Source organism: Pholcus phalangioides, unplaced genomic scaffold, assembly GCF_987345545.1.
Source record: "Pholcus phalangioides strain wild (caught in Gottingen) unplaced genomic scaffold, Ppha-v1.0 ptg000015l_1, whole genome shotgun sequence".
In the NCBI taxonomy this organism is placed as follows: domain Eukaryota; kingdom Metazoa; phylum Arthropoda; class Arachnida; order Araneae; family Pholcidae; genus Pholcus; species Pholcus phalangioides.
In genome coordinates, this window is record NW_028301608.1 from 116030098 (window position 1) to 116056176 (window position 26079).

The 26079-nt window shown below is 34.6% G+C and overlaps 2 protein-coding genes across 3 annotated transcripts in view; both read right to left on the reverse strand.

The window, feature by feature from the left end:
- Positions 1–3939, reverse strand: part of Snr1 (SWI/SNF related, matrix associated, actin dependent regulator of chromatin, subfamily b, member 1) — a 32050-nt gene extending 28111 nt beyond the window's left edge. Inside the window, exons 1-2 of one of the 2 annotated variants that reach the window (XM_089245253.1) lie at positions 3615–3939; positions 2803–2908 (exon numbers count right to left, since the gene is read on the reverse strand). In XM_089245253.1, coding sequence (XP_089101379.1) covers positions 2803–2908; positions 3615–3695 — 187 coding nt within the window. In that variant the 5' untranslated portion in view covers positions 3696–3939. The remainder of the gene's footprint in view (positions 1–2802; positions 2909–3614) is intronic. The other variant, XM_089245254.1, reaches the window with a different exon arrangement.
- A 4585-nt stretch (positions 3940–8524) lies between these two features.
- Positions 8525–25744, reverse strand: LOC149077685 (uncharacterized). Its single transcript, XM_089245255.1, has 8 exons — positions 25397–25744; positions 23373–23494; positions 17252–17406; positions 16697–16869; positions 14383–14485; positions 12264–12355; positions 12064–12154; positions 8525–11825 (listed from the first exon to the last, which is right to left on the reverse strand). The coding sequence occupies exons 1-8, from the start codon at positions 25489–25491 to the stop codon at positions 10770–10772; spliced, it is 1887 nt and encodes a 628-aa protein (XP_089101381.1). The 5' UTR covers positions 25492–25744; the 3' UTR covers positions 8525–10769.
- Positions 25745–26079: the final 335 nt, after the last annotated feature.

Here is a 26079-nt window from a genome sequence, read left to right on the forward strand (position 1 = left end):
AAGCACTGCAGGGACCAGTCCATTCCTGATGTCCGGCGGGACAATCAGGATACACCAACTGCAAGAGCCTTTCAATATCCATGGCAAGTTCTTGCAACGTCTCTCCAGCTTTCTGCTGCCTGGTCTTTAGTTGCAGCCAGTGGAAGTCCTTGAGATAGTTTTCTCCGAACCTCAGCTCCAGTGCATTCATCAGAGCTTCATAGCTGGATCGGTCTTTTGTGGCAAGCATCTGAAGCAATTTGGCAGCTTCTCCTTGGAGAGCAGCGGCTACGTGGAAGGCCTTGAGAAAACAGTCCCATCTGTTCGCAGAGCTGATCATCTTGAACTGGGTCCAGTAGATCAAGCATGATGTCCTTCTGTCTTATTTAGATGGCTTGATGTTCAGCCGACTGACATCAGCTATGGCTGGCAGGACCTGGTGAGACCTGCAGAAAACTTAGGGTCTTAAATTTTCTTTTCTAGCTCTTGCATAGCTGCCAACTTTTGAAAATGAAAATTCTGGAGATTTTCGCGCACACCCGTATTTTATGCTAAAACCACTCCCTAATAAATACAATAGGGATTTTTCCAAATAAAATAGGGATTTTCCAAACATAAAAGTTGAAGCGTAGGGAATAAAATCCCTACTCAAAAACTGAAGTCAAATTAAAATAGGGATTTTACACACATGGAAGTTAAACCCTTGGGAATAAAATTCCTACGCAAAAAACAAGTGAAATTGGAGGCCAAAACTTCAATGATGTAAAAATAAATATTGTGTTCAATCAGAAACGCTGTAAACAAACATTCTCCGCGAATGACCCCAAAATCATCGGAAGATGAAGCAAAAAAGCGTCAATTTTTGAAGAACACTGACTTTTTGTGACACTTGCTTGATGTTTTTTTTCACGACTGATGATGGCAGTCTTTCCATGACCGATGTTTATGTCCGTAACACAACTTGTACAAAAAGGAAAAGTCAGCCCTCTTCTGGAACGTTTGATGAAAGGAAATTCATCGGAATAAGTATCTTTAAAATTGATTAAATGTGTTTTTGCTTATCATTATTCATGCTTTGTTATATCGCACGTACGTAACTTCAACAAAAGAAATTTTGACCACATGTGCATCACCATAACAATTATTATCCAGGACTATTGGCTGCTAAGCCATTTCCCTGCACGCTAAGACAAAAAACTTTCTTGTTACCATCAGAGGGTTTGTAAAACTTCCTTAAAAAGGGAATTTCCCCATTTACGACGTGTGACGTCATTTCGAAAGGGAAAAAAAGAGGCTTCATGTCCCACAAGAAATTTCTTAGGGATTGTTTTCATAAGCGGGGATTTTTTTAATGAAGTAGGGAAGTTTTAGGGACAATTAGGGATTTTTGTGATTTTCGTAAAAATTCGGGAGATTTAAGAACTTTTCGGGAGATCGAGCGATGAAGATAAAATTTGGGAGACTTGGCAGCTATGCTCTTGTATCCTCTTTAAGAGCTTCTACTCATTGACCAAATTCACTGCACCCTCACCCTCTCAGTGACACAGTCTGTTTCATGGGAAAGCTCTTTTTTCACTTTAGTGACTGCAGTGTGGCGATGTCATCCTTTACTCCAACGATGGCAATGGTGGTCTTCCTTCATTCTGAAAATCGATGTGGAAATTTTCTCTTTCATTCTGGATATCACTGCATTGACATCTGAGCTTATCAACTCTATCCTATCATTCACAGCAGTGACATCTCCCTTGACTTCAGCGATAGAGTTCATGAAATCTTCAAATCTTCTTTCACGGCAGCGATGGATGTGCTGAGAGTGAGGTTCATCTCTTCCACGATGCCCAATTTCATCTGGCCCATAACATTCATCAGTTGGTTCAGCTATTCTCGCATTTTGTCCATGTCCATCCCTCTCGTTTTTACCATTCAACCACCTTTCGCCAACCTTTCCACTTGGCGGTATTTCGAGGGGTTTACAAAAAAATGCGTTCATTACCAATTATTTACAGGTGAAAAAATGACAAATGATAAAATATTACAATTTACAGGAATTTTCGTATCTATGTAAAAATAGGTGTTTTATCATTTAACACATCTAACAAGTTAAAAAACTACTTGACAACATTGACAATAAGTTTTGAACTGTTTTAATACAGAGTTGGTTTCTGAGGTCAAAAACCTAACCCTAATTACACATATTTTGAATAAATAGCTCTTAGCAAATTGAACACGGGTAATCAGCCGTTTAGATAAATGGAACATAAAATTATATTTTATATGCACTAGACTTTTTACGTCTGAAAATTTAAAATTATGAAATATAATTAATACTTTGTTTTAATTATTGTAATAAATTAATGTTGAAAAATAAAACATAATATGCAAAAAAAGTAAGTATTTCATCATGTTATATGCCTGTTGTGTTCGAAACATTATCCAAAAGTATTCATTTAGGTTTTTTGTTGGTTTAAATCAGTTTTTAGTGCTTTTCCATGTCAAAAACCCAACTCTGCCCAAAACATCTATGTTTTAACACCAGGGAGGACGATGTTGGTGGCATAGGCTATTGTTGTTTTAGTATAATCAAAAACTTGGCCAAAAAAAGGTATACCGTACATTTGGGAACTAACATTTATGTTTCTATACACATTTCGACCATTAACAACTGCTTAAAAAGTTTTCTCCATCTCCTTCAGCCCTCTGCTGTGAAGGTTTGTCACATAGATTAAAAAAAACTTATAGGCCTATATAATTAAGCTTGGACATTAGCAACGGTGGGGATGGAGAGAAGGAAGGGAAAAATTATACGAAAAGATGAAATCTTACCGAGTGAAGCAATTTTACGCCTTTCATCGACGGTGACAAGCCTTCGCCACAAAGATGGATAACGTTTATAAAGCGACCCTCTGAACATACGCAAATAATTGCCAACCTAAAAAAGTAAAAATAAAACATATAAATACTGAAAATTAATGCAATAAAGTAAGGGTGCTCAAGCTTTTGTAATGTGCCCACTTAAGAGATCTGTAAAGGTGCAGCAGGTTGCTTAAATGATCTGGAAGTGTTGTTCACTTAAGTGATCTGGAAGTGTTGTTCACTTAAGTGATCTGGAAGTGTTGTTCACTTAAGTGATCTGTAAGTGTGTCACAAATCATTTAAGTGATCCGGAAATGTGCCTCAGGCCACGTAAGTGATCTGTAAATGTGTGGCAAATCATTTAAGTGATCCGGATATGTGCCTCAGGCCACTTAAGTGATCTGTAAATGTACCGCGGGCTGCTTAAGTAATTTGGAACTCCCGTGGACCAATTAAGCGATATTCAAACGATAATCTGAAATGCATCAAGGACCACTTAATTGAAGTGAGAATGTGCCGTGGGTCACTTAATTGTTCTGCAAATATGCCACTGGTCACTTTAGAAATCTGGGAATGTGCTTGCTGTGGACTACTTGAGTGATGTCAAACTGCACCGCGGTTCGTTCAAGTGATTTTGAAATGTGCCACTTGGTTTATTTTTATAAATTAATGTTTAATGTCGCAGGCCACACTTGGCCCGCGGGATGTGGGTTGAGCATGTGTGTGATAAAGCAAAACGTAACGATCAAAATGAATTAAATGCTTATTTATACGTCAATTACCTCGGAGCCAATGTAAAAGAATTCGCCGTTTTCTTCGAGCTGAAACGCAATCGGCTTCTCTCCGAACGTCCTCATACTCATCGTCGTCGATTGAATCTCGTATCAATTATCTAAAATATCGGACGAATTCGGCGAAGCCAAGTATAGTCGCAAAATACTATCGCCGCTTTTCAAATAACAAATATACAAACAAAAGACGCTTGCATCCAAGGGCAATTTGAATCGAAATATTGGCTCTATGAACCTTTTTACTTTCTGCTCAAAAGTCACAGGAGCGAAATTTTCTTTTTGGTGAATCGCGTGTTGACAATTTCTTGGTTGATTTGGCAAAAAACCAAAAATTTTAGAAGGAAAAATAACATTGTTTTGTGTAAAATAAAAATTGAGAAAACGAATCATATAAGCCTATGATTGACCATATTCAACGAAGATAAATACGGGACAGTCAGAATGTTCCCAAACTGAGGAACCACGCCACAGAAATTTCCTGGGGATAGCGCGAGACCTTCAAAATTTGTGAATTTAATCACTAATCAGCGATAAGCTTTTTTTTAAGCACCCCTCGATCCAGAAAAATCCGTTAGTAAACCAAAATATATTTTTTCCATAGGAATCAATGTAAAATGATTTAATCCGTTCTTTGGGGACAATGATGAAATAATGTTCCCAGAAGTTTGTTAGTTTCGCTTCTTTTCAAAACACTAAAAAAATTTATTCAGAAAGTTTGAAATGACCCGCTGATCAATGGAGCTGGATAAGAGCAGGGCTGTCTTAAGAGCATCATGGACCCCCGGGCCGAGTGATATTTCTGAGACCCTACCTGGCACACTCTTGAAAATTTCAACCAAGTCTCATTTTTTGAGGCTCCTTTTCTCTTAAGACGGCACTGGATAAGAGGAGCCGTATTTGTTGGTGGGAATTTTATTCTGTGTGATGAAATACAATTCAAAATTTTGTCGAAAAAAACCATTTAAATTTAAGACTTCTAAAATATGCTTCCTTTGGAATTTGAGCCGTTTTGCGTGTTCATAAACCAAGGGTTAAATGTATAGGCGATAGGGAGGCACATACAGATTTTGGAAGGATTTTTCTTATTTACTGGTCAAAGCCGCTTGACCAGTAAACCGACTCTTAATGCAGCTTTGTTTACTGGTTAGGGCCAAGTAGCAAATTCGGGGAATTAGAAGCTAAGAAAATTAAACAAGAGCATAGCGTACGCAAGGATCCAAGCTGATTATAGTGTTATTTTTTACAGGGGAAATAACGTAAACCTCCCCCTCTTTCTTAAGGGAAAAAAATTGAAACACCCCACTTGAGAAAATTCTGCGTACGCCCAGTGCCGTCTTAACGCATGGGCCCACCCGGGCCTCAAGAGAATAGGGGCCTCACAAATATGAGAACTAATTGAAATTTTCGAGAACTTTCCATGTAGGGGCCTCAGAAAAAAACAATTGGCCCGGGGGGCCCACGATGCTCTTAAGACGGCCCCGCGTACGCCTATGAACAAGAGTGTAGCCCATTAATGGCAAACCCATCAGTCTGCATCTGCAGCAAAAAAAAAAAAAAAGGTAACCCATTAGATCGCCAATTTTGGCTAAAATAATTGCCAAATGACAACGGCATACACAGGATTTCCTCACGGGAAGGGGAACCTGGGCATTTCCCCCTTCCAAAAGGGTTTATTTCTCCAATATATATATATTTGCTCGAGGTGGGCTCCTTGCATACACCAGTAATGCCTGTCATCAAATTGTTCGCCAATAGTAGAAAATAAAGGTTGAAACTTTCTACAGCGAAGTTGGTGGGCCAATTCAATATGAAAATGAACAAAGTTCATGCTATAAGAAATGTTGGCTAATTAGTCAAGGACTTGTTTAGAACCCACTTCTGAACAGTTGGACAATATATGCATATGAATTTCGATACAAATATATATATAAAATGTTTTATATTTTCTCGTTGCAGTGATTACTCAATTCTGTTCCATACATTTGAGTTTATTGCATCAGAAAGCTGAGGCCACAAATTCTTTTTCGGGAAGGATAAGCTTAAATCATGGAATTGAATGTCGTTTTTTGAATGTTTTCAACGCATAGCCCATCAGCCATTTTGAAAATCAATCGATTATAGATAATAATATGGTAAGTTTTCACCCTCCTTCGATCTATATTACTCATTTTCACACATTTTGGTAGAGGGAGTTGGTTTCATTAGGATCTCAGGAACAAAGCATTATATTCTATTCAAATAAATAAATCAAGGAAATTCAAATTGAAATTTTAAAAAAAGAATTGAGAAGCGTATCCTCTTCACATCTGACCTAAAACTGACTATTAAAAAACATTTTTTTAATTGATTTGTGTCTATTGTATACGTATGAAAATGGCCTTTAAAAAAATTTATGTTGATATTTTTACTAGGACTATTTGTGAGTTAGATACCCAAATGTATACCTTATAAAAAAAATGTATAACTTGAAAAAAGAATCATTAAAAACCATTTAAAACTGCTAAACATAAATGTTAAATGTCATCTGGAGTGAAGAGAATATAAGAAACAGTTTATCAAAACTTCATTTTAATTCCAGAGTATGTATAATGGTAAAAAAAATTACAATGGCAGTACAAGGGAGAAAAAAAAATACAGAGAGCAAAGGTGAAAAAAAAAGAAACTTAACAACGTACATTCCAACAAGCTATAAAATATACAAAAAAAAAAGTTTTAAAAAATTCATATAGAAATGTTGATACAATTCTCTTGGGGAGGGAGCTGTATACATAGGTTACAATATCACAATGCATAAATTATAATACAGATTCGCATATTTACTAAATTGAATAATATATTTGTTTAAACTAAGGGTAAACTAACAAATAAACACTTGAGCATTTCATAAAAGTTATAAAATCTTAAAACCGAACCTGACTCACGTAAAATACGAAAAAAAGAACCCACATATAAACACTGTACTAGCCACAATTGCACATTATATGCTTCAACATGACCCTTGTAAAATATGTTTTACAACACATACACACACAGCAGAATTTGATTCGACAGCAAAACTTGACTGAAACCGCAGCAAATTCACTAACAATGAGATTCTACACATGTTCACAAACTAACATACATATAAAAAACAGAAGCTGGTTGTATAAGTTAGTTTGAAACAAAAGCACAAACCTAACCAAGCCATTTACCAGCAATCAGCTTTATTAGAGTATGGTACACATCCAGAGCAATCAATAATGTTGATACATTTAATTATTGTCCATTACTGATGTGAAACAAAAAATCAGTTATTTATGGATTTTCACCTCCTAGGCACTGCAACCTGCACACAATGTGTTGAACGATTGAAAATGGACAAAATAAAAATAAATAAAAAACAATTATCAAAATCTCAGATCACTCTGAGGCTGCCGAATTCACAGTCGATAACGCAAGTAAGCTCAATAATTCCAAAAAAAAACTTAAATACTTTAATTTAGAGAAAACATTTTTCTACACACAAACTTTAAAATTTAAAACATATATAATTTACATACAAATACTTCAATAAATGACAAGATTTTCTTCCAATAAAACTCAAATTTTTACATCACTTTAAAACTTGCTTGATGTTAAAATTTTAGTCACAAGATAAGGGAACCCCCCCCCCACCCCAAAAAAAAAAATTATTTTATACACATCTTAAATTTACAATGATAATTTTAGAATTATGTTTCACTTACGGGAGAGTTTTTATTGAAAATAACTTTCTTAAAAAACCTTTTTTATACAGGGTACAAGCAAAAAGGGGGGTATAGCATTTTACTGGCAAACCGTTGATCCTAGAAGTATACTTCCAATTAGAAAGTTTCCAAACAACGTGTAAAATCTCAGATATGCCATTCATGTTTAAAGGGGCTGTATAGTTATTGAAATAAAAAAAATTAACTTTTTATACAATCCCTGTATGCCCCAAAACCCAATTAGGAAGTTGTTGCCCTCTCTCCCCCAATGCCAACAAGAACAATTCCATGTTTCTAAGTGCAATATTCATTGAGATATTTGAATTTGAAAAATGGAGGAAATTTTTAGGAAAAAACAGGTCTAAATGCGGAAAAAACCATTTTACTTGCGTTTAATGCTGATCTTTTCCACGTTTCTTCAGTTTTTTAAATTCAAACATCTCTGTGAATGTTGCACTTTGAAACATGGAATTTTTTTGGCATCAGGAGAGACAGGGAAACAACTTTCTAATTGGGTTTTATTACACACACAGATTGTATAAAAAGTTAATTTTCTTTATTTTAATAACTATACAACCCATTTAAACATGAATGACATATCTGAGTATATACATGTTATATGGAAACTTTTTCTAATTGGAAGTATACCTCTGGATCAACGGTTTAACAATAAAATGCCATACACCTGTTTGCTATGCACCCTGTATATAAAAAGGTTAAAAATATATTATCAATGAAGATACGCTTTAAAACAAAAAAACTACAAGAAGAAAAGTTCTATAAGCTTTCCATTTTACCTTTCTTTCAAAATACTTCATATTCAGTTCAGTAAAATGAATTACCATTATGCTACAAGCTTGATTTCATTTAAGATTCATACAGGAGGGAGAAATTACTATAAAAAAATATAATAATTGGTTCTATAAAAAAAGGGATCCTCTCATTAAAAAAGATAAAAAAAATGATTAGATGATAATTAATGAAGATATTACACTAAAATGTACAGTAAACTTTTCCCAGTTGCTTTAAAAAAACGTGAAATACCTATGAAATCAGAATCTGCAGAGAAAAAAAAAAAAGGAAATGCTTGTATATTTGATAAATGATAGAGCTTTATAGAAAAGTTTTGCAATGACACTTTTTTTTAAATTTCTAACTAACATTTTTTTTTCTTTTCACTTTTCAAAATTGTAAGTCTAGGTAAAAATCAAAGGAATGAATGATACGCCAACTTTCTGTAACAAAATGCATTGCTATTGAAGTATAAAATGATTTGAATATAAAATACACTTCACAAGCATACTCAAACAAATTTCACAGCACATGACAATATCCACAACAAACATATACATATTTATACATGTTACCATAAATGTATATAATGAACAATAGGTTACATTAGCCAGTAATGTAAAATACATAACAATAAAAAAAAAACAAAAGCGATGAGCCAAAATTCCAAACCAAATCTAAATAGGAAAAATGAATGACTGAAATTATTAAGCCAAAATGCTGCCATTTATTTCCACAAAATGTGACATCACACAGAGAGAAATTCTCATAATATATTTTTCTTTTATTATTATGAAGAAATCATGTAAAAAAGTTTCTGGAATGAAAATTTCATGTTAAATATTATTTACTACAATAAATAGATTCATAACTACTGCTACTCATTATGTAATTCAAAATATTTTTACTGTTTTTTAAAAGACTTCAAATTTTGAAAATGTCACAGTTAATAAAACCGGTTAGTCTTCAGCACAGCCAATAAAATGAGATTCTGACACAACACTGCAATAGAAATTAGTTGAACATAATCACTCGATTAATTGCAATAGACCTTTATTCTATTAACCCAGTGTATAAACTCTGCTTAACAGCAATACCATTTTAATTCACCATAACTTCACCCTATCTAAATTGAAGCATTTGATGAGGAATCACTATTTATTTGGAAGGCAAGTTGCAGAACATAATTTTATGAATAGTGAATTTTTTCTCTAATACTTTATTTTTATCCCAAAAATACTTAAACTGTCATGCTGTGAGTGCTTACAGATGATAAAAAGTTATAAAAAAATTAAACCATGTACATATAACTTCACAAAAAAAAGAAAAAAAAAGGATCTATATATTTTTTTTTCGAATCTCATTTGATATGCATAAAAACTATCACATTTAACATTCAAATGACCTCATAATTGAAATTTTTAAACATAAGATTCATGTTCAATGTCATTGTCATTAATATAACACTGCAAGTGTTAATTTGTTGTAACGAAGCACCAGAACTCTACATATCTTTTATCTTGGGGATCTATAAAGATCAATTGCAAGTGCGAATGGCTACACACCCCTCATTGTACAGAAGGTGCATAGAGAAATATTATTTTCCCTAAATTTTTAGGGTGAAGTGCTTTCCCATGGTCAAAATTCTCTTTGGATGCTCAATTGCAAAAGAGCTTATGCTTGGCCTCTCACAAAAGATGGGAGGGGGGGGGGGAAGGAAAGAGGTCAAATTCACAGTAAAGATGCATAAATTACATTAGTAAGGTTTCAAATAGTTTCAGAGATCAAATCCTTTTTTAAGAAAAGCATGACGAATCCTGAAAGAACTTTGATTCCATAGGAATGCTGTAAATACACTGATCTGAATACATCTTTTTTTTTCAAATGATAAAGAAAATGAAAAGAAAAAGTTTCAATCTATTTATTGCAAGGAAAGATATAAGAAGTTAACAAGATAACTCAATCTCAAGGTAATCAATATACTCAAACCATGCAAAACCTGGAATGTGCATTAATATTTCCAACCAATAATAAATTTATGTCAATTTATTATTGTTGTCAGGTTAGGCTCATATTTTTAATGCCCATAAAGATGACAATAATTTTGACATACATGTAATAAGCATGATCAATTTTTGTTCACGTTGAAAGCAGTAACTGCACAAAATGTTCATGTGAACAAGCTAATCATTTGCTTTCAGGAATAACCCTCAACATAGGTGAACTACTTCTCCAGGAAGTATAAAAATCAAATCAATAAATGAAAAGGGCTGTCTTGTTGCTTTGCAGTCTCACAAAAAAGTTTCTATTTTTCTTTTGAATAAGTGTGTGAATTGATTTAATTAAAAAAACTAAAAATATCAATGAAAAAACATAATTGAGAGTGACATATACATATTTTTCACAAAAATTATATGAAACCATTGATGAAAGTCACAAATCTATAAAAAATTATGGAATGAGAAATATAAAAACACACACATACGTACACATATGCACAGACAAAGCTGCCAAATAAAATGTTCTCGTAAAAATACTCTGATCGTTAAAAATCATTCAAGTGTAGTAAAAATATACATAAATAAAATATGAATAATTTAAAACAACTATATCAAAATTTGATAAGAAATCAAACACGAATTTCATAACTGACTTCGCATCCACTAGAATTCACATTCACACTACCTGCTTCTACATCTGAACTACTGCCAGAGGGAGCATCTTGAGGTTTTAGATACAATCTTTCAGTGGGGCAAACTGGTTCCAAAGCATCTGACATTTCCATGGCTTTCACAAATGACAGTGGGCGACGTCCTGGCACACGAGACATATCAAATGACATTATATGCTCCATACTTGCCAAGCTGGAACGAGAAGATGTCGTTCTCTGGCAGTCGACACAAGTATTTCGCCCTGCACTGATCATTGCTACTACATTGGGCTGTTGAATATGGCACGTATCATGCTGTGATCTGTTGTGATTGCCATGGAAATTGGTGCAACGTTTATTGAAAGCTTCCTGCATACACGCTTCTACAGTCAATGGCCCAGCCATTGTAGTACGGGTGGCAATTTCCTGAAGCTTATCAACAGTTTGATTACCGAGGCAGCAGGTGTCTGACATATCAAGCGAATTCTTGTCTTCAAATCTAAGGGCAGGCAAGGATGATTCTGCTCCTGTACCAGCGATAAGTCCTAAATCTTTTTTATGGTCTAGCTGCATGTGCATCTGGCTGGACGCCGTCAATGTAAGTAATGGGGATGACATCTGATACATATCAGGATGCTGCTGATAATGGGTAGTTGTGGCAAGCTCATCAGCACTGCTAGTGCATTTTGGACGACCATCAGACTGCATGTAAAAAGCGGAACCAGAAAGAGTATGCTGAACCGGTGAATGCTGGGCTGAATTATGAAAACGATTCTGGGGTGGCAGAGAGCGACGCAAATTATCAAACCGATGGCTGTTTTGATTAGCTACAGGAGGAGTTAGAGCTCGAGAGCTTCGCCCATAGTAATATGGAGTTGACTTGCCATAAGCAGATGGACTGAAATTTAAATACAGGTTATTCCTGCTGTTACGATGGTATGGGGGTGGAGATGGTTCACAATCTTTCGAATGACTTTCACTTGGAATATGGTCGAGGGCTAAAGTTCTCCTTGAATCTCTAATGCTTTCAATTACCTATGACAAATTTATAAATAAATATCTATGAATACACATATTTACAAAGTTTAAAGGAAGCTATATTTATTTTTTACTAATTTTGAAAAGTTTACAAAGTAATGAAAAATTTACATTAGTTTGGCCACTCCCAAAAAGTAAGGATAAAAACTTTTTTTTTCAACAGGCCTGTTCTATGCAAAAATGTTTTTGAACGTAAAAATATAGTTAAGAATGGCTTTGAGATTAACCCAAGTACCTGCTCTGGTGTCTGATGACCAGTTGCATTTTCTAATTCAGCATAGTGACGAGCCAAAAGCTTGTTATTTTTTCTACTCCATTTCTTGAAGCTGAAAATGAAAAGATAAAAATAATAAGTTTATTCATATTTGATTCTATGTCCTACAACTTCAAAAAAAAAAAAATCTGTGCTCAAGAACTCTATCCAATGCTACTCACCTTGGATAAGGGCTGCTACAAAGAATGTACATCAAGTTTTTACAGCAACCTTTTGAATATGGGTTTGGAACATCTTGAAACTTGCCGGTAACCTATTGGAATTAGATAAATTGAATGAAGGAAGTACAAGAAGAGAACTGGACTAAAATGACCCACATAATATAGCAAATCCCACTTATAAGAACTGACACTTTTCTTGACACATTTTTTTATGATCACTAAAGCACCCCCGTGACCGTTGCATTATTGTATTATATTATATATATATTTATATTTTATGTATTATATGTGTGTGTGTGTAATCTCATTTCCCCCTAATCCCCCACCTTCCTATTTTGATTTTTTTTTTCATAATTTTTTGTTTTCACTCTAAAAAATTACTGCATAGTGATTTTTTATTTTACATTGTATGGTAATTGAAATTTTATTGAATTAACTTCATTGTAACAAACAGTATGGGACTTTGGTGTCTCCTTGGTGGTTTTCATTAACCTAATGTATTGTTATCATTCACCTAACATATTAATATATTGAAATTGAAGCTATCTATGGATAATTCATAGAACTCAGACAAGTTCAACTTAAACTCCTCATAATGGCTGCATAATAAGAATAATAAACACAGAATTTTAGCTGATTTAAAACAAATGAAAAAAAGAAATTTGCATGATTTTGCAACCAGTTGCATGGAATAAGAAAAACTGAATTTTGTCCTGTTTTCACATACACCCTGAACATCAATGAACTGTTAGACCTTACGTTGGGTTTGTCTCAACCAAAATATGTTCTCTTTCAACAAACAATTCTATCGTATGACTGAAGGCCTTGCCATGGGAAATCCTCTCAGCCCTGTAATTAGTGACATCTACATGCACTATTTTGAAACTAAACTCTTTCGTGAAATTCATTTTCCTTTTTACGTCAAATATGTTGATGATTGTTTCATCCTTCTCAACCGTAATGCTAACATTGACCATATTCTTAATACCCTCAATTCCATTGACCCCTGCATTCAATTCACTATAGAGGAAGAAAACAATAACCAAATTGCATTCCTAGACATACTGGTCACTCGCCATGAACAAACGTTTTCTACCACTGTCTTTCGCAGACCATTTGCTGTTACTCTACCCCCTCACAACCTCTCTGCGCACGCTCAGGCACAAGAGTATGTCTCGTTCTACACATACGTGAAGCGAGCCATTAACATCTGCTCTTCACCAACGCTGCTTGATGCTGAACTGAATATCCTAAGAGCTCGTGGCTACCAACGCATCGCTAAAATCCTTCGAAAATACCATTTTTCTGTGGTTTTCAAACCCTGTCAATAAACTTAGCTTCTCTAAACTAAAAGATCCCATTGACCAGCTCAACAACTGGGGCATCTACAGCATTTCATGCCAATGTGGATTATCATGTATAGGCCAAACTAAACGTGGACTTCTTTGAATCATTCCACATCAATAAAAACACAAATCAGTTGGTCAACGACCTAACTAGCACACCACCCTTCTCAAAAATCTGGCAACAGTTTCTACAATAATCATTTTTCTCCCTCAGCATCACTATCATATTCTCGTTTGCGATTGGCTCTGCCATTTTACTTTTTTTCTGTCCTCCTCCTCAGCTCTTGTTGCTGGTTCATTTTGAATTCGACTCTTTTGTCTACAACAGCGACTAACTCCTGCTATAAGGAGTATATTTTTCATTATTTCTCTTTTCTTTTTCTGATGTTTTGTTTTTGCTACTGATGAAGGAACTTCCTATAGTTCTGAAACACTTATAGCCGTGGTTCCTTTCGCAATTTTGGGTTCAAATAATGTCGTTCATTTAATTGTGTTATAGAGATTGTCATTATAAGCCATACTGGTTATAACAGACTTTTACTGTACTAACAAGATTTTTTCTGGATATAGTTACCAATCAGTTATCGTTATCAGAACCTCCCCTGCCTTGAGTCCTGATGTGATCACAATATAATTACATTACATAAACAGCAGCTTATGACCAGGTGATCATTTCCATTATTAAATATAACTATGTATGTACTAGGTGAGTACCCATTGTACATACATACAACAAATTCAAACATTATCTTTCCATGAATGAAAGTACTTACTTGTTCATTGGTTGTTCTGCCTCTGAATATAAGCACTACATGGTACAAAGTAAGACCCACAATAGGAATGATCAAAACAAGGATGATTGCCATTATTACAAGACTAATTATGAATTAAGGAAATAAAATTAATATCACATTATTTGATAAAATGCAACAGATTTAGACCAAGGTTTTCATGGGAAAAATTCATACTGCTCACAGAGTTCACATATTACCATAAATATTAACGAATATACCAGACCTTCAACATTTCTTTGTGGTGATTTAAAAAAGTACGCCTGAAAAGCTTTTCAACCAGAAACAAGCAATTCATTTTGACAAGCATTCTTGCAAAGTTACACGATTTCTTATACCTCCTCAATAAGCTGGCTTCTATTCACATGATCTAAAAGAGAACAAATTTTTGCAAAACATGATTCATTTCACAATGTTCTGCAGTACCATTATTGTTGCTCATGCAATATAATGTATAACTCTCATGCAAGAGAAGATCTATGTTAACACCTAATTATGAATGACATTTTTCTAACAGAGTTCGAAATGTATACGAAAACAAACTCTCAAGCATGTTGAAAACATGCCTCATATTACTAAATATGGCTGTCCAAATTTAAGTCTAAATAATTCAATCCTAAAAATTTAGTTCTTACACTGACTAACATATGTTTGAGTATGTATATAACTTTATTATTCCATATTCTTTTTCTCTCTATCGCCAAAATTATTATCTATGTTATTTTTCCCGCCTTTTGAGGCAGATGCTCTTTTGTATCGGCTCGAGTCAGTCGTACCTTGCTTCATCTCATTAATAAACGTTTTTTATTATAATTGAAACCTTTGCGTTTACAAAGCAAACTATGGCCCACAAAGCCATAAAGTTTGGCACCTATGCTATAAATCAGCAGTTCTCAACCTTTCAAGTAATATCCCCCCCACAGAAAGGTCTAGAAAGCTTGTGTGCCCCTTAAAAAGTACAGAAGATCCTTAATTACACACCTCTAACTGGCCTATAACATCAACCATTTTCAATCCACTGCTGGATGTAGGTCTGCTCTAAATTTTTTTTTGCATTTTACTCTGACTGATGCTTTTGCTATCTAGTTGACTCCAGCCATCTTCCAGACCTCATTGCTCCATCTTGTTTGGGATTTCTTCTTGAACGTTTAACACCATGGGGGTACCGATCCAGAATACCTGTGATTCATCTGTTGTCCTGTCTTCTTGAAATATATCCAATCCATTTCTATATTTTAGATGTTTAATTCTTTCCATGATATTATATGCGATTGTTTGGCCCCTTATCCATGTGATTCATTTTTGGTTTCTCCTTGTGATGACTAGCATACATCTTTCATGCTCTTTTGTGCAGTCTGTAGTCTTTGTATCATTTTGCTTGTGAGTGCCATGTTTCAGCTCCAAAAGTCAGTGCTGGTAGCATACACTGGCTGAATAATTTTCTTACAGGCATGATGGTGTGTGGCTCTTCAGAATTACACAGTTTTTAGCAAAAGTGATCCATCCGATCCTGATTCTTCTGTTTATTTCATTAATGATTCTGTTGTCCATAGTAACAGGTATGCATAGCTTTGTGCTTCTCCCATCTATGTGTTGTTGAGCAGAATCAAAGCAAATGAATTGAACATAACTTTAGTCTTTTGGAGATTCATTTTCAAACGCACCTGAATACTTGCCTTTGCCAGTTCTTGTATCATTTCTTTTAGTTCATCTGGATTATAGCTGATAATAGCAATGCTGTCAGCAAAACGCAAATGGTTGAGAAACTCTCCATTTATTTTTTGATTCCTTTCTCATTCCAATCCAGCTTTCTAAATATTTCTTCTAAAACAGTGGTAAATAGCTTTGGTGAAATAATATCACCCTATCAGGCTCTTTTTCCAAGTTTGATCTTTGCTTTTCCTTTATCCAAACTAATGGCTGCAGTTATTTTGTCATGAATTTTCTTAATGCTATTGATGTAAATCTTCTCTACTCCAGTTGCGTCTAGACAACAGCAGATGTGAAGGCAGTCATAACCTTTCTCGAAGTCATATGCATACCACAGGTTCAGAACCCACTGCTTTAAAAGATCCTATTAAATTTGTTTGAACACTTTTAGCAATCTTCATTGAGTGATTTGATATTAATAACATATATTTTGCATAAAAATGTAATTGTAAGTTTATTGTATTTAATTGTATTTTGCTGTGTTAATTGTATTAAAATAAATCAAAAGTTTATGCAAACACAAAAATAGGGAAACAAACAAGGCAGAAAATAAAATTTCATGTTTATTAAAAAATAAAAAGGATACGTGAATATGGTCTGCAGCTCATGCATACGGTTGAGATGATGTTGCATGAAAAGCACACATAAAGAGAAAATTGATATCATATGAATGCTCAACCACAGCAAGAACATGAAGAAATATCTGTAATTACGACGTCCTATGCAGTTGTTCACCCATGGGCAATGATGGTCAAATCTCTAAAAAAATAAAAACTTGATTTAAATTATAAAGAAAAATATAATTGTGCTACATAATGTCTGGAAGTATATTGATAGTTCTTAAATTTGCATATTTCAATTCTCATATTTTCAACGTTGATGGGTTTCCTTTGTGTTTAATAGGACTTATCAGTGATTATCATTTATTCATTAATATTCAAACATCAAATTATTATTTACGCTGGTATTCCTTGCTTTTAAACTATGGAAAATTGCTGAATCAACTAACTTGGAAAAAAAATAGATTATAATAATTTTAATTATATGGTAGATATAGGATTATATAATTTAAATTATAAATTTTTTTAATTAAATCAAAATCAAAAGAAACAAGCTGGTATGATATAGCTTGATCATTTACCTCAATACAGCTATCACATATGCCACAATGAGTACATCTTGGTGGACGGAAAAACTGGCAGGTTACACACCATTTTAAGCGAATTCTGACAGACTTGATTTCAATATCCATGTGTAGAGGTTCTGTTTCACGACTGGAATATTCATCTGGGAGAGCTGTAACAAAAATCAAAATCCACTGGTTTGGAATTTAATTTTTTTTTTACCAGCTGTTTAACCCATTTGCACATCACTGCTCAAAATAAGTCTCTCATTTTATTAATTCAATGTGCTCAACTCACACGCGCACATTTTTTGGTGGTAACACCGTCCCTTGATAACAAAACTGCTTTTAAGTAACACTACCATACTGACCTTGATGGAGGAAAAGACAAAACTACAGTATTTTAACTTGCTTTAATATGTGAATCCAGTTGAATTACAACTCCAAGTATTTTTTCAGAAAAAATCATTTTAGATTTGGCTCAAAGCAACCATTAGCGTGAGCAGATTATTCTGCTTTCCGTGATAAGAGATGAATCACAACTTTGAAGACTACTCTGTGCTAAGCGGGGCTTAAGCTGGATAAAAAATTCCTTTAGCAAAAAAGTGAAAATGGAGGGAAGAGCTTTAGCAAAATGGTAAAATGCTAATGATTTATGGTTGGATGTCTTCTCATTTCGTACCTCCAGTACGCATTTTTGCGAAAGTGGCTACTACTTCTTTCTCATTTTGTGAAAAATGTGATCATAGCTTAAACCATGGTGCTCAGTGATAGAGGACTTTCCAGCATCGGTCAGGTCTTTGACCACCAGCTTATATCTCTTTGTTGAGACAGAGTGGCGGGCCATGTTCTGGTTAGGAGCTGATAGAGGACAACAAAATGCTGGGGTATATACTGATTGTGGATACAAATAGGTTAATATACATAAAATGTTTTTTTGAAATCAATATTCAGATTAACTTATGCGAAGGTTATTTTTAAAGCAGTCTTTATATATATATATATATATATATATATATATATATATATATATATATATATATATATATAAACTTATTCGATTAAATATGACAAGAATAATCATACAGCGGAGAAGGCAGAATACAATAGAAGAAAAAAATTGACGAACTCCAGGCCATGGTGACTGAAACACATTGGTATTGGAAATAAAAAAAAATTTCTATCACTGAATTGGAGTAGAGGCCTCCTCACACGGGAAACTAAAATTGAACTACACTTGAGTTGACTTGAATGAGTTGAGTTGCTCATTCTCCCTCACAGGCGCTACTAAAAAAATCTCAGCGCCCAGGAAAATACGTAAAAACAACACAGTGTTTAGTTCTTCTCCTTATACATTATGATCACCACTATACATTACGAACTGGGGTAGGAAAAAAAATTTGAGATTCCAACAGCGATGAAGTTGCTATTTTTTTCCTTGCATTTAAAGACAGTGTAAGATTATAAATAATTATCATCCTACACTAGTATTTTTACAAAAAAGGATAAATAGAGAAGAAAAATAAGGATACATCTATGCCCCTTCCCACATCCTTGAGCAGGGCCCCATAGGCTGAAATTTTTAGTGGGTCCCCAGCCCAGACTTTTCACAGGCCCTTCTATTAAGTGAATTTATAACATGAAAATACAAAAACGATAGTAATTGTCCCAGGCCCCAGGGTTGGAACTCTGTCAGCACCACCATTGTGGGGACCATGGGTACATCCATTTATTGACGTACAATAATTATTCGTTATGGCCAACAGAACTCTGCCTTCAAAAATCATAAAGGATTGGAACACCCGTTCAAATTGTAAATTCTCTGAGATCGTTTGGGGAAGAAAAAAATACCTGACACACACGCACACACACAAGGATGCTAAATTTCACCAACACAAATCTGACATAGCTTCCATATTCACGTGAAAATGTGTGGCAGTTAAATGGTGGTAGACCACAGTTGTGGACCATCAGGGAGAGAAAATAAAGTAATTATAACAGGAAATCACCCCCAAAGCAGAATGTTTAGCACTGTTCTGTGATGAGCCCTCAGCTGCCTGGAGATGTTCTGCAGTAAAAATTGTCATACATGTAATGGTGTTTTTTTTTTACTTTTTCTGAAAATTCTTCCAAATTGTTCTGCGACGTACGTCACAGATTTTGCCACATTCTGCTTTGGGGGAAATCACTTTGCAAGGATTTATATGAATACAGGATAAGCGTCTCAGAATCATTTGCTTTAAATTTAATCAAAAGATATTATTGAAAGATTTAAGATCTGAAATGGAAAACCAATCAGTAGAGAATTCATAGATTAAGTAAATATATAAATATGCAGAACTTAATTAATTTTTTTTTTTTTAAAAATCAGACTTAAATCACAAAATCTAAGTACCATTTTTTCTTTACATAACTTCAATGATATTGGAGTAAAAGTAACCTAGTATGGTATGCATGTTTATTGATATATGGTATAAAGGTCTTGATTAAAATATAGAAAAGTTTGATAAAAATATAAACTTGAATCTAATCCCTAGATGCAGGGTAGAAAGATAGCTGTTCTATTTCTAGATTTTGTGCATGGAAAAAAAATTTCAGAAAAGTATAGGGAGCTAAAGGATTTAATTGTACTAAGTATTTGCAATGCATTAAAATCTGGCACTAGGGTTCCCCAATTAAAAAAACAATGGAATTATATTTGTATAAAGCCTTGAATTCTATGCCCTAATTGTTGTTTCAAAATAATAAATGCTGTAGTAACATAAATGTTATTGGGCTTTCAACTTTCCGTATCAAAATTCTGAATTTGCTCATTTTTTTAAAATCAAAACTCATTAAATCTGTGAAGGAATAAAAATATGTGAACTATTAAGCAACATCATGAAAGTCTAAAACACATCCATTAATTGCGCAAGAAACAATTTTGTCTCAATATAGAATTTGTTTTATTTAGTTGATGCTGAATGGCCCTTTGATTGTACATTGGGTGAATTGAGATAGCTGCATCATGTGTGATACTGAGTTGCCACCACTCATTCACTTTAATAAGGAGAGAGAGGCTCTCATGAATAATAACACTTTTCTCTATAAAAAAAAGGTAAATCATGAAGTTAATTTGGACTCAATGACCTTTCATGTTATATAATCACACACTTCTTTTGTTCCTCTTTTTTGCTTGCAGTTCGTTTGCAGTTTATTCATTAATGCTGAATTAAATTTGAAGAATTAGGAGAAAAAAACAGGGGATATTAAAATATGCATTCTTAATGCTTAACAAGATTAGTTTTAATTGATAAGCAGTCAATTGACTAAAATAAAAAAAATCTGATTAAAATTTAAAAAAATCATTTTTTTTAAATCATGATTTTTTCATACCCTGATTAAATTTATTGTAAGTGTTAAATTCCATGTTAAATTCTCAGCATTAATGTGGTTTTTTGCAAGCTTTCTCTACTAGTAGGTAATGGAAGTAAAAGAACCTAGTTAAAAACTGCTAAATTAACCTTTTTTTGAAATTGGTGTGAATTGAGCATGTTTTTAGAAATTAATTATTTATTTGATTCACGGGCAAGGGCAGCTTAAGCACGAGTGCAAGGGATGCAGCGCACCCGGGCAGTAGGTTGTAAGGGGCAACAGCGTAAACTTTAGTTAAGACCCCAAAATTTAACACAGTAAAAATTCACATGACATCACGCTTTTGAGTCATACCTCGACAATAGAAACGTTAAGAAAATAGACAGGTCATTTGACCGCATTACCAAAAACAAGAATGTAAGCCATCGGACAGCTCGAGACAAAATCTGTACCGTATGGAACTTGTTTTTTGCTCCTCCTGCCTAGATCTTCTATGGAGTTCCTTCTACAGTTAATTTATAGTGTGAAGAAAAGAAAAATTATAAGGATTTAGTCCAGGGCCCCAAGCTGGAGCCCTGTCAGCCCTACATACCCCAGGTAGGTATGGGAGGGGCATGACCCTCCCTCACAATTTATCCAAAAAATTCCTAACAAAAAAAAAATTTCACCCTTTAATCACAGATTTTGCACCCATCCAGAGATGATGGTCTGGTCAAGTGCCACCCCTGTACTCTATCACAAGGAGGCTAGTGTGCATTTGGTTCCATCACCCATGACCTCCACAAGGGCCTGGGACAATTCCCATAATTTTTTGGCTTTTCACGCTATAAATTAACTATAGAAAGACCAGTGAGAAGTCTGACTGAAAAGCCCCGTAAAAGATCCCAGCCTAGGGGTCATGCTATAGGATTGGGGGCATACTCTCACCCAGAATTTTTTCCACAATAGTCAAATGAAAGCAAAGGAAAAATTGGGCTTCTCACTTGTCCAGTCCCTGGAGTACTAGAAACAACTTTCAAAAAAATTTCTTGAAAATAACTTCATTATATATATTATCTTTACAGGATAAGTGACGATGGCTTACAAAAATAAGTGGTGTTTGAAGTATTAAATTAACTGGCATTATTAAGAATGGTAAAAAAAACAAGAAAAATTCTACTTCAGAAGCGGGACGTATAGTCACAAACATTTTGCACATTAAACAATGATGTGTGGCTTTCTTTTTTCTTTTGAAAAAAAAAATCTGGTTTATCTTGAGGTCCCCTTCACTGAAGCCCTGTCAATCTCCTGCCAGGGTTGCCATTAGGGGCAGCATATGAGGCTTCGCACCAGGGTGGCAGGTAATCTCAAGCTGCTCCTGTTCACAGGAATACCAGTAAATGATAAAAGGGGGAAATTACCTTTTTAATTTTTTTTTTGAGCGGGACCCACTCTCACTCGAAAAAGACTTGGATTTTGCCAATAACCTGGATCCCGGGACCCAGGTAAATTAGAGTACAGTGGCATCCCTGGGGTATCTGGAAAAGTAAAAAAAAAATTCAAATATTTCTCTTGAAGAAAATATGTTTTGTGCCTAAGGAGTTTAAAAAAAATTAAGGCTACTGCGTTAATTTTTTTATTTGCCAAGCTCCTTCCGTAGAGCCTAAGATCGGGATTACACTGTAAAAGTTTGATAAAAGATGTTTCACAAAACTTGAAAAATTATTGGTTGCATTTTCAAGTACTTTTATAGTGTGATCTAGGTATAACACTTCAAGCTGTCTGATGAATAACAGAAAATGATAAATACATTACAATTTTTCTTGTTTTGTTTTCATACATAGGTCATTCAAACAAAGTCTGGGGTAACAAAATTAGAGTATTTTTATTTGATAAAATATTTAACATTTTTTTATTTGGACTTTTGCACTTTTATTCCGTATTCCCATCAGTTTTGTTCCAGATTATACCCTTGAATTCATAACATACTGAAACTAACATGTAACTATTCAAATTGAAACCATGTGTTGGTGGGAAAAAAAGAAAAAAAATTCACTTCAAAAAGGAAATTTAAAAAAACAAACTATTGGGATTCACAAAAAAAAGTGGAATTTAGACTTGTATTGTTGTTCTTATTATCGATTCAATTGAACATGAGCACCAAACTCATATCACTGTAATCGCAAAGGGTTGGTGAAAAATCTATTATATGAATGAAAGTGTGGAAAAAAATACAGTATTAAATACAGTATAACAGTAGATATGACATTCATATGAAATTGATGCTCAGGACAAAAATTTAGTGTCCAGAGCAATGATTTAATCACTGATCATTTTTGTCGCACCACTGTAATTTTCTGCACACAAGGGCTAATTAGGCCGGGACCTACAATTTGTTGCCGATTCCGAATGACAGGCTTGTTTTTTATACTCATCGAGAGGTTGGTGTGCTAACCCCTCGATGGGGGACTTCCTGCGGCAGCAATTTTTTCTGCGGTCATTTCGCCGTTTCTGTTGTACCCGTATCAGGAAAGTTTTCTGACAAGGACGAACCGAGTATCCAACTCGTGACACCTCTAAACATCCTTTGGTAATTTAGGCGAGTATATTATCGACCTGGGCTACCCCGCCCATGATGAGAAACAATATAGTAGCTACATGTGAGAAACTGACAGTGAAATCATTTCAGTATCGTTGGCATGGCTTTTGAAAGTTACCAAATTTCATTAGAAGAAAACCCTTGTCTGTTGATGAGTTAGCCTGCAATGATTTTAAAGATTATATTTTTAAATGAATAAAAGTATACCTTTGGGTATAACACCAGGGTCCATAAAAGTTGCCAGAGAGAAGTTTGCAATGACAAAGAAAGTGATCACTCCCTGTGCAACAGGAATTGCAATGCTGTAGTATTTCATCAAATACCAACACCTGCATAAAATATAAAAACAAGAGTCACTTTTCATAAATGACTAATGGTTTTTCATAGTACTAATAAAAAAAAATTACATTGAGCTATATAGAGTTTAGTTGACGACTACCGATGTAGACTAATGTTTGAATTTTAAAACCTAATTATCAGCTAAATGAAGACTCGTAGGGTAACGAAAATGGGCCTCTGCTATGATTTTCTTTAACACCGGGACTGAGGCGAATTGGAATAGATAGATTTCACTGCATTGTCCATTTTGTTAAAAAAAAAGTATGTTTCAGGATTGCTAATATGCTACCTTTGCATAAATAGGGTTTTGCGATTTTAAGTCATTTCCATCATGTCTTCAGTTCAGTTTTGTTATCTTAACACAATAAGGTGATTTTGAATTATCCCAAAATAGCACAGAATGACATCTGATATTGTTTTCAAAATGTTTCAAAAGGCCACTCTACTTGCAAAGAAAAGTTAGAACAGGGCCGTCTTAAGAGTATCATGGGCCCTCGGGCCAAGTGGTTTTTCAAAGGCCCTACCTGGTAAATTCTAGAAAATTTCAACCGGATCTCATTTTTGTGAGACCCCTCTTCTCTTGAGGTGCCCGGGTGGCCCATGCGTTAAGACGGCACTGAGTGAGAATAGTCTGATGCAACATGACATTACTTATTCTAGTCTCCTAATCTTGCACGACTATATTTCTTGCCTTTTGGTCAAAATTATAAGGCCAGGGCACAAACGTTCCCCCCCCCCCCAATGGATAAACTAGACCTATCTTGCAATGCATTCATAAAACTCAATGATCAAGTATTGCATGCTTCCCTAAATTTATATTGCAATGGTTTCACATGATTAACACAAGGGAACCAATTTTCATTTTGAACTTAATAAATAATACAATATAACTTATTCAAACCATTATGTGTTTGATGATGATTTTTTGCTCGACTAAGATAGATGAAATCAATAATTGTTCTCAATATTATACCAAGGTGAACATGGAAAAATGTTTCAAGTATCCAAGTTCACCTCAGCATAATATCTAGAAACCCTATTGTTTTCATGTATTTTGTTAGACTGTTTAACTGTAGTTTTTCAGTTGTCGTGGTCTTCTTCCCTCCAACAACAAAATTAATCAAGATTCTATTGTATAGGCCCCAAGTACTAAGTGATGTTCATGATTGCTATCAGATTCACAGGGCCTATTTCTCATAAGTTTGGGCAAAAGGGCAAATTTTAGAGCCCCTTATAAAAAGTGTTCTTTGAGGTAAAAGCGTGGGAGAGGAGTTGATGGCCTGTGCCTGTAACAGCAAATTTCAGGGCCCTGGTCATGTGCCCCATTTCGACAAGGCAAGAAATCGGTCCTGTGAATCTCGCATGTTCAACCTCTTAGTACAGATTTTGTTATTGTCTTAGCAATTTATGATTTTTCATCATTTTTAATATGTGTGCTATGCTTTTTAATTCATCATATACTGAGTTTCATTTGTGTATACATGTTTATTTTGTTTGTTGTGGATTTTTTTTAAATGTATTAATATCATCTTTTAATGTATTTCCCCCCTTTACTTGTGTGATAATTTCATTGTTTCTACGGACATTACTACTTTTTCTCCGTAATTTCATTGATTTTTTCGTATTGTCCACACCTACAGAACTCACAGCCTACGGACTGTTTAGATATAACTTTAATTAATAAAATTATCGGGAAATCACAAAATCCAAGAAAGGAATTAATTAATTTCCAGTAAAAAACGCAACGAGTAATTATGTGTATTATTTCCAACCCCACCAAGCAAAACGTAGATGAAATTCGGGTAGCCCATACTTATCGCAGCTGAGCCGACTCCATTTATGAATTAACTAATTGATTAATTAATTAATCGAAGAAATGAAAATGAACTTACGGATATGCGAAGAAGAGACCGGTTGCGAGAAGTAGAAGCGCCCAGGCGAATGTCGCTGGAAGAACCCGTTTCGTGGTGTTTGTTTCACACGCCATCGTCGATACTATTTATTGACAGGGAAGCAATTGGATCAGCAAAATGTCAGAAATGCTCGCATGCAGACGACGATCGTTCGGTTCGAAACCAGACGATGCTCCAATCCTCGTGCCATCTTTTCCCACTCGATTTCTTGTCTTTCTTTTTTTTTTTTTTTAAATTTCACCTATGTCAAAAAAAATTTATCAAAACACTCATTTTTCTCCTCCCCAGCCTCGGCTTTTTCTTGGATTTGGTTCAAGGAAATTATTCATTTTGGCAACGTTACTTGATTCACAGATATTTTCACTGTAGGTATAAGTCACTAAAGATGGCGCAGCATTCTACCAACATGGCGGACGGAAAGAGGATGTTTGAAATTAGCACTCGATATACAGCACAAGTATCTCTCGCTTTACGCCGAGGATTCTCGAACTGTGTGCCGAGGAGCGGAACACCTAGGAGGTGCTGAGCGGAGTCCCTGATGAAGGTTTTTTTGAACAAATTCTTCGTTAAACTGTTCTTTGGAGCCACGGGTAAGCATTGATTAGGAAAAGGGGCGACGTGGGTGAAAAAAGTTCATGAGAACTCCTGCTTCATGATTATTA

What these genes read in the sequence shown, in the direction of transcription:
- LOC149077685 (XM_089245255.1), bottom strand. Translation starts at nt 25,491, where the DNA reads ATGGCGTGTGAAACAAACACCACGAAACGGGTTCTTCCAGCGACATTC. An exon ending in GAGCTGCAGACCATATTCAC is followed by an intron (nt 14,486 to 16,696) that starts GTATCCTTTTTA and finishes ATTCATAATTAG; the next exon opens with TCTTGTAATAATGGCAATCA. An exon ending in TGTAGCAGCCCTTATCCAAG is followed by an intron (nt 12,155 to 12,263) that starts GTGAGTAGCATT and finishes TTTCATTTTCAG; the next exon opens with CTTCAAGAAATGGAGTAGAA.